This window comes from Notothenia coriiceps, unplaced genomic scaffold (assembly GCF_000735185.1).
Source record: "Notothenia coriiceps isolate Sejong01 unplaced genomic scaffold, NC01 NC01_scaffold00020081, whole genome shotgun sequence".
Classification (NCBI taxonomy): domain Eukaryota; kingdom Metazoa; phylum Chordata; class Actinopteri; order Perciformes; family Nototheniidae; genus Notothenia; species Notothenia coriiceps.
Genome location: NW_011352782.1, coordinates 288,584 through 298,259, shown reverse-complemented (window position 1 = coordinate 298,259; position 9,676 = coordinate 288,584). Strand labels below are relative to the sequence as shown.

General features: G+C 40.7%; 1 protein-coding gene across 2 annotated transcripts in view; it reads left to right on the top strand.

The window, feature by feature from the left end:
* Window positions 1-7,590, top strand: part of olfm2a (olfactomedin 2a) — a 42,807-nt gene extending 35,217 nt beyond the window's left edge. For both annotated transcript variants that reach the window (XM_010779300.1, XM_010779299.1), the window contains exons 3-6: window positions 1,653-1,808; window positions 3,563-3,782; window positions 4,332-4,438; window positions 6,440-7,590. In XM_010779300.1, coding sequence (XP_010777602.1) covers window positions 1,653-1,808; window positions 3,563-3,782; window positions 4,332-4,438; window positions 6,440-7,114 — 1,158 coding nt within the window. In that variant the 3' untranslated portion in view covers window positions 7,115-7,590. The remainder of the gene's footprint in view (window positions 1-1,652; window positions 1,809-3,562; window positions 3,783-4,331; window positions 4,439-6,439) is intronic.
* Window positions 7,591-9,676: the final 2,086 nt, after the last annotated feature.

Here is a 9,676-nt window from a genome sequence, read left to right as displayed (position 1 = left end):
GGGGGGGGTTGGCAGTTTGGTGACTGAAACAACCTCTGTGAGCATTTCAGAGTTTTCAGGAATACTCAAGTAAAAGTAGGCCTATAGGCTAGCCTAATAAGGATTTTTATTTTAAAAAAGTGGGTGAGTAAACATTAGTGTTGTATTTTTTTAAAAGGAGGAGCAGTGGTTAGTAAAACAAGTTACAATGCATGTCCAAGTAAACACTATTAAACATCAGACATACACCATAATGTCGCATTAAAGCACAAACCAACAACAAAGTGTGCATACAGCAGCCCTTTTCTTTATAGCCTTACTGGCATTCTCCAGAAATCAGGACAAAACTCAAGGACAACAATGACTATAAATCCATAGAGAGTCGTTCGACACCACGGCGGGTGGAATGATTAGTAAGCCAAATAAAGGAAACAGCCTGCCACATCTTAAAGCGTTAGCAGCAGAATAAAGCATAGCCAAAGCAGATAACACAGACATGTGAACAACATTAACACTTCAATCACTGCAGCCACAAACAGAGCGCACCCACGGTTTCTGCACAACGATGCGCGCACACACAACGCTACGTTTTCAGGCAAAGCAGAGGAAGTTTCATTAAGATAGTGTATTGCTGTTGTACTCACGTTTCTGAACGGTTCTCTGCCAGTCCTGTGCATCGCGGTTTCCTCTCTAATCCGCTCCAGGTTCAATTTACTCGCTTGTTGATTCCTAACAATTAAAACACATAGCGAGTCCACACAGTCTCTCTTGCTTCGCTGCGATCTTCAATTATTTCAAAAACGTTCAGTTGCATAAAGCTTTGCATTCACAACATGACAGGGAAATACGGTCAAAAACAACAGACACTCCTCACACAGCACCCTGTAGGTAAAAGTCAGTGGAGTCACCTGGAGGATCGGCCACAAATTAGCATAACATTAAGCTAAACCCAGCATGCACCTGTAAACTACATCCTGTCAGCTCGCCGGGGGGTGCATTCAGTGGTTTATTTGGGCAACCTTCTTCTTTTTCTTTTTTAACTATGCCGAGAAACAATAATGCTTACCATTGTACCTGGCTTACCATAAATAAGTGATCATTGATTATATTGGTTGTTTTTATGTTACTGTTACCCAGACGGAAACAAAACTATAAATACATTCAAGTGAGAACCCAGTAAGTCATGGAGGTTCCAGTCAGACTCCAACATAAAGTAGTAGGCTATGATAAGCTGCAAAGACTCAGAAAAAAAAAAACCGCTGATTCATGGAATGTCATTTTACAAGTTAAGAGTGTTCCCTCATTATAGCAAAATACATTATTTTACTCGTTATTTTTGGACTGCAGACTGTTGCTTGTAGCAAACAAATGTTTCATCTAAGTTTCCAGTCAGGTTTAGTTTTGTCCAACAAACAATCCACAAAAACCTAAATAAATGTAATTTGCTGTAATATAAGACAAAGGAATTACTCTTATTTTAGGACATTATTTAAAATAGTATTCAATACATTAGATGATCAACTAACATTGACTTATCAGTTCAGCTGTAGTTGCAAGCTAGAGCTGCAAGTCTAATGAGGAATGGATGATTGTGACAAAATGCTTATTTAATTACACTTAACAAAGTAATTGTTTAATGTGTATTGGTGTTTGTTTGTCTGTGTGTGTAACAGGTTCAGAACATTAGCCAGTCAATGGAGGTGCTGGACCTGCGGACGTACAGAGATCTACAGTATGTAAGGAACACCGAGAGCCTAATGAAAGTGGTGGATGGAAAGCTGAAGGTGGCCTCTGACAATCCCCGCAGTCTCAATCCAAAGGGTTTTCAGGTAATTGGCTGTCTCCTTTACACCATGTGTGTAGTGTTCTCAAGCTGCTATGAGATGTTGTATTGCTCTCCATGTGCACACAAACCTTACCAGATGCATGGCAATCTCTCGAATCACTCTTCAAAGGCAATCAGACTCTCGATAGATCGACACATAGGTACAAAAATAAAATTCCAAAACATTATTCCAGTCACGTGCAGAGAAGAATTCATATACCCCTAAATAATTAAGGTTGTGGACCTGGAAGAAAAGGGTTTTTTCTCTGTATTTGCCTTTTACATTTACACTATTTCCTCTCTCTGCTTTCTCAGTGTCTCTTCCTCTATATACTTAACATTCTGGTGTCTGCTCTGAGATAACAAGCACATATATTCACATTTATCCCTGCGTTATCTCTCTACACGCTAAGGCTCAGCTACCATTATCAACAGGCCTTTTTGTCTTCCTGTCACCATGATGTCTTGCCCAGGCTTTCGGCACATTTCTCACACCCTTACAGATATTAGATGGAGCATAAAATAGTTTGATTAAAAGATGCTCTGATAAATGCTTAGTGTGCTTTACTGCACACTTGAGACCGTGCTTCAGCGACAGGCGATATTTTTCTTTTAGTGTTTTTTATGAAAGCAAGTACAATAGGGGCAATGAAGATGTTTATGAAATTTGCCAATTCTCCTCTAAAGCCTGAGATGACAAAAATATGCAGAGCAGTAAGCGTTATATTTGAAGACTTGTCTGAATGCAAATGCACAATCCAATAAAGAGGGGAAGAAGTATTTGAAAAAGCAGGATTTGACCAGAGCAGGTTTGCTGATGAATGCGCGCAGCTCAAAGTTGCCAATGGCAGAGCGTGAGAGATTAACGAGACTGAATTTCCGTGGCTTGAATAGGGGAAAATGAGATTTATGATGTGGCGCCACGGGGCTGAGAGCTGCTCCATCACCAGATTTACGATAAACCTTAACAAGGAGGAAACACTTTATTGATACACCTATTTCTCTCTTGAGCCTTCTAACTTCTGCGCAGGCAGCCTGCCTCTCTTGCTGCTTCCTGCACTCCTACCTAAAGACACATTGATCTTTTTGCTTCTAAACACATGAGTCACAGACCAAGTTTGAACCCAACAACACCATGCACTGAATGTAGGTGAACATCATAACCAGCTGAGACAGGAAACAGATATACATTTGGCCTTATTGAAAATACTGAATACATTCAGAGCTTTCATATCCACACAAAAGATTGAAAATGGAATTAAGTCTACGTATGCTTTAGAGATCATAAACAGAATCCCACACAAGTTAAACAAGTGGGTGGAAGCATGATCAATACAGAAAAAAAGCCAGCAACTGAGAAAGTGTTTAATCATATATAAAGAGAGTCAATTATGTAGACTGTGGTGTAAGACACAGCCAAATAAATACAAAAAAATAGAATGTCCTTGTATGTTCCAGAAATGTGTGGTATTCATGAAATCTCCAGCTGCAGTTCCAATATAAATCTCATGATGAATCCAGGCGCTAAGAAGACAAACAGATGAACCAGCACCAAGCGACAATATGAACTCCTGATTGAGAGATGATTTATGAACCAGAAGCAACAACTGAAGATTGAAGGGCTAGCCTATCCACGCACAATCCCCTGTATTGTCTTGTATTGTCAACCTCACCCCCCATCCTGTATTCCCCCAGGGTTTCATCTTCTCCACCCTTTGTTGCTGTTCCATTTATCTTTCTCTGTGATTACTGTCCTAGGAGTTAAAAGACAAGGTGTCCCAGCTGCTTCCCCTGCTGCCAGTGCTGGACCAGTACAAGATGGATGCAAAGATGATCCTGCATCTCCGGGAGGAGGTGAGGAATCTGTCCTTGGTGCTGATGGCCATCCAGGAGGAGATGGGGGCCTATGATTATGAGGAGCTGCGCCAGAGAGTCCTGCTGCTGGAGACCAGGCTCCACTCCTGCATGCAGAAACTAGGTATAAGATCTTTGAAAATAAATGTGGGTGCTTGGGTGGGTAGTTTATTCTGAAATATCGTAGCACTTAAACAATTAGAGGTTGCACAACAGCAACGAAGAAAGGCATGAATGTTAAAATTAAAATACAAAATGGTCAAAGTTTGTTCTAATAATTCCACTCTCAATGATATTCCTAATGTTTGCATAAATTAAGAAAAAATGGCCTAGAAAGCCTGAATTAATAATTGAGTGTTTTCTTGTATTGTGTTAGCTTGAACTGATGATTTTACAAAGTCCCATATGTATAAAACTGATGACTTGACAGGAAAAACTGCAATTAAAGTGTAGCCTTTAAGTCAATAGTGTTTTGTTATTGTCTACCAATGGCTAAGCATTTGCACAGAGAATTAATGCGTGATATGATTCATGAAACTTTTAATTACTCACTTGTTTTTTTCAAGATATCTTTTAAAAAGCGCCTCACAAAACTGGGTAAACAAATGCAGAGAAAGTAATACTAAGTCATACAATCCAAGAATCTTACCTCTTTCTCTGATTTGACCTCCAGGCTGTGGGAAGCTGACCGGTGTCAGTAATCCCATCACCGTACGTGCGTCTGGCTCAAGGTTCGGCTCCTGGATGACTGATACCATGATCCCCAGCTCAGACAACAGGGTAAGTCCCACTGTTTCTACACTCACCCGAGTCACCCCAGAACTAGAACCCTTTAATTCCTGCAACTCACATCAACAAACACAGAGAATGAAGTAGAATCAAAGTCATTCTCCAAAAACTCTGTCAGCTGCTTCTTCAGTGACTGATTGACTGTTTTGCCTGAATAGGACATCTCATATAAGCTCTGGAGGAGAAGAGTCAGAATGAGAAATGGGGATGCGAACCTGAGTCCCTGATTGATAGCATCCCTTTTCCTTCTCCCTGTCTACCACTGTCACTGCATTTCTGGCTGATTAATCACTTCATCATCAGCAGAGAAATGAATAAGTTGTTTGGGCAAAAGATTTCTAAATCACCTAGGTAATTACCAGGAGTGTGCTGAGGTGCTCTGGACCCAGATGATGTAGGAATGGCATCCGCTGATTAGAGATGACACATGGTTTAATTTAGGCAAATACACGGTTGGTAGCAGATTGAAAAGGACACAAGTGAGGGAGAAAATGAAAATAAATGATGTGGCCTTTTGAGTTGTGGCAAAGTCAAAGAGTGGATTATTAGCCATTTATAGGGGAGAATTGAAACTGATGAAGTTTGAGAGGAGAGTTGAAGATGGCCTTTTTCATCCCCACTCTGAATCATAACAGGCGAAACAGAGAAGGTCAATTTCTGTGACTGAATGCTGTGATCTCTGTCTTTAATCACCTTGCTTGCTGAGAGCACATTAAACTCTTAAAAGCAATCACTGATTGTATTAATAGCCAGATACATCAACAATATCACATCAACACTCACACCAATCATGATAATCGCATTAGGGGAAACATCATCGAGGAGCCAAAACAAAAGCATGGTCTAAATGTGCTACAGTGTTTGCCTGGCTCAGCTCTAGGGACTCATTTAGCAGGCAAAGGAGAAACAATGCCTAATGCTCCATAATCCCTCCTTCTCCATAATTCAGATGCTGTACCTCACCTCCCCCGACTGCTCCAATACACTACTTCTCCCCCCCACTGGAATTTTTGTTGAAGAAAAGTGCCTATTCTCCACCTGGGAAGCAGGCAAGAACAGCAACAAAAAAGAAAAAGATCACAAACAATTGGTGGAGAATCAGAGGGGCAAGAGCTACATCCTAACAAAGCTCTCCTCGATACATTAAGAAGAAAATAAATATCCAAGCCAAGTGCAGTTTAATTGAATCAATTAAAAGCTGAACTGTGTCCCGGCGGAAGCATTGAGGGAATGAGATGGGATATGCAGCCAGAGAGGGGCCATGTCAGTGGAGAGATCCGCTGAGAGTGCTTGAGGAAAAAGTTAGAGCTGCTAAATGGATTGATTTTCTGTAAATGTGGACTGGAAAGGCCAGGGAGCACAAGCAGTGGTTGATTGAGACGCACAGGCAACATCTTCACTTGCAAACGTGGGAGAGATCAATAATTCTGCACACACATTCGAGTACAGTGTGATCATGAAGGTGCACACTCACGCTCCGCCCCACATACACACAGCACGCTTACTTTGCTCCGGGCTCCGCCATCGGCTATAATAAAACATTGCTCACAGTGCTCTTGCAAAGAGGTTTTCCGGCTATAACAATATTCTCCTGTAACCTCCAAATCTTTTCAGTTTCTCCTTTCATTTATAAGGGCTTCATCTTATGATTAATTTATGATCAATTAATCTGCCAATGATTTTCGAGATAAATCGATAAATAGTTTGGTCCATACAATGTTAGAAAATACTTAGCAATGTCCACCCCAGTTTGTGAAATGTAAAGGTTTAAATGTATTTTTTTTTAAAACACCCAAAGATATTCAGTTAAAAATAGAGAAAAAAAAGGAAATCTCGATATTTTGGATACTGAAAACATCATATTTTGCATTATAAATGACTATTAATTGATTATCAAAATAATTGCTGATTATTATTCATTGATAGACTAATAAAAATGAACTTGTTTCTATCCCCTCATGCCAATGGGATTCATTGTTCTTCTCTCCGCAGGTGTGGTCCATGGATGGTTACTACAAGGGACGGCGTGTCCTGGAATACCGCACAATGAATGATTTCATGAAGGGCCAGAACTTTGTGCAGCACTTACTGCCTCACCCCTGGGCCGGCACTGGTCACGTGGTCTACAACGGCTCGCTATATTACAACAAGTACCAGAGCAACATCATCATCAAGTACCACTTCCGATCTCGGAGTGTTTTGGTGCAGCGCAGCCTGAGTGGAGCCGGCTACAACAACACCTTTCCTTACTCCTGGGGCGGCTCATCTGACATCGACCTTATGGCGGATGAAAATGGCCTGTGGGCTGTTTACACCACCATCCCCAATGCTGGGAACATTGTCATCAGCCGCCTGGAGCCCATGAGTCTGGAGGTGCTGCAGACCTGGGACACGGGCTTTCCCAAGCGCAGTGCTGGAGAGTCTTTCATGATCTGCGGTACACTTTACGTCACCAACTCTCACCTGGCTGGTGCCAAGATCTACTTTGCCTACTACACCAACACGTCAAGCTACGAGTACACAGACATCCCCTTCCACAATCAATACTCCCACATCTCCATGATGGACTACAACCCCAGGGAGAGGGTCCTGTACACCTGGAACAACGGACACCAGGTGCTCTACAATGTCACATTATTCCAGGTTATTAAGACTTCTGGGGACTGAGAACCCTGAGAAAGACCGCTTCAAACAATGCTGTGATCTTTGTTCTGGGGAGGGGAAATGAGCCGGGTGGAGGTGGGTAATGGGTTGTGGGTGGTGGGGGTTAGTGGCTTCAGTGTATGGGCATAGGCTTGGATTTTTTTTTAAGAATTTCAATCTTCATAGAGTGCTATTATTCACATTCTTAAAAAAACACTCCGGCAGCAGGCCCGGTAAAGATACAAAGACTGATCGCTTCTCTTATTTTTATTTCTGTGATGAGTAAGCATGGTTCTTTTTATTTGTGATGAGAAATAAATATAAATCTTTACCATTTATGACTTTGTATTTCATTATCACTTTCATTCCAAGTTGACCTTCCCTGCATCTTGGAGGGGTGAACAACAAAGAAGAAGCTCTTTATGTTGTGGTTGTTAAAACGTAGATCCAAATTTGGATATGCGTGTTTTCCTAAAGTGGGTACTAGGTGTTCTTTTTTATTTTATGACTAACTGTTTCTCTTATTTCTTTGGTATCTTAGTATTTATAACTTGTGTTTCAGTCAAACATAGCTGATATCAATTAAATAGTGTTTGGAATAAATCCAAGCTGTTTTTCAGCATTATTTCTTAAATACTTAACATTTTATTGGTTTCTCACTAAACCAAGCGACTTTTATTACCACAGCTGAATCATTAACAAATGAAGTGGCAGCATCATCATTGTATCTCTAATCTCTTCAAAGCACATCAAATCATATCCTTGAAAATGTGTTATCCAATTCTCTCCAACTTCCATAAATGTAAATAAATAATATTAAATTGAACTGCTGTAGCCACAACTTATATGTCAATTTTAAATGTGACTGTGGACGGTCAGTGAGCACACACAGGAAGTTGAAATGTAATAGGAAACGCGGAGCATTTACATTTGAGTTGCGATATGAGGCTTACGTAACTGTTGCATGTCATGCTCCAGTCTGTTATAATTGTGTTAGTCGCTCAACTCCCCTGAGGGGCTTTCTGCAGAGAAATGTTTGAACAGATGGGCAATCGGTACAGTGGGACTCAAACTACAAACATTTCATTTCACCTGTGTTATTATTTGAAACTGAAAATACATTCTGAAGCCCCACTGTGCTGTAGAGGGCACTTTGGCCAAAAAGACAACAACCCACTGTGCTTTTATATTTTGTTCCTCACAGTTATAAGACTTAAGGGTGCATCCATTCTTTGCAGAGCCAACGGTGGACACACCTCAAATCGGAGGTTCCCCTTTTTCGCTCTGCGTAACCATGGTGATCCCATTTATTCTGGATGACCTTTCTATCAATAAAGTACTGTGCTGAAGAAAACCCTGATGGGTTAATACACAGGAGTGGCTGAGATTTAGAGCACAATACAGAACACAACAAAAAGTCTTACAGTATCAGCTAGAAGGAGTGCAGCATGAAGTAAACTGTAGAGGCAGAAAACTGGCAGATGATTGAAACAATGATTCAAAAATGTGAATACAGATGTAATCAGTTGCCAATAAAACCGTAAAATGATTATTAAACTGCAGACTTATAAGCATATGAAAGTGATTTATTTTGCTGTCCTGAGATTAAATCCTACCCAGCATCCTCTCTCTGCTCTCACCCTGCCTGCCCAGTTATATAGCAAAGCCTATACTATTTTAAACAGGGCGGAAGGTTACTTATTGTTAAAAGAAGTGTTTGTCTTTGAATAAAGTCTCGAGCTGAGGGTTTTCAAAGAGGTTTTTAATGTTAGGCTTGATTGATTAAAATGGACCTGCACTTTGCAGGCAATAGACTTTTTCCCTTAACAGAGAGTAGGGAAGGACAATTGAGTGCACACAGATAATGCAATCTCTATGATCAAACAAACTGAAAAATAAAGTCAGCAGACTAGAAAGACGCATTCATGTGTGGAATATGAAAGGATGAAGGATCTATTCACTTCCATAATTACTCACTTAAGACCTGCAACTAAATGGACTCCACAATTGACACAAACTGGAGGTATTTTTGTATCCATTTGAACTTATAGCAGAACAAAACTGATTGCTCTTTTTGTACTCAGTTCATTTCACTTTTAAAATCCTATGTTATGTTGCTGGGAAAGAAACAAATGCCAGGAAGTGTGTGAAAAGAAAAACCCAAAATAATTGTTGACTACAATCAACAATCAATTAATGAAAGTGTTTGCTGCGAGACAGAAGTATAACCATTGCCTGCAGTACTTTGTGAGCACCAGTGAGTGTCCTGATATGCCAACTAACACTCAGACCCAAGGGCCAGTAAGTGATAACAGCAATAAAGATCAGGAGCCTGACGAACAGCATCAAATTATTATGGGTGGCCTCATTTGAGTTCTCAAATCCTCATATCTGTGTCAGGATGGATCATCTCCTGTTAAGGCCAACTTGTCAGTGTACAACCCTTGCTGTGGAGCAGCAACACTTGCATGTCTTCTTTGCTCAAGATCATCCTGGGGGTAAGGGAAAAAGTGGAAAGATAATGGCGAAAGTTGTGATTCGGGGGGCTTAAAATCACTAAGCTGGTTCACACAGTGTAATTCCCTC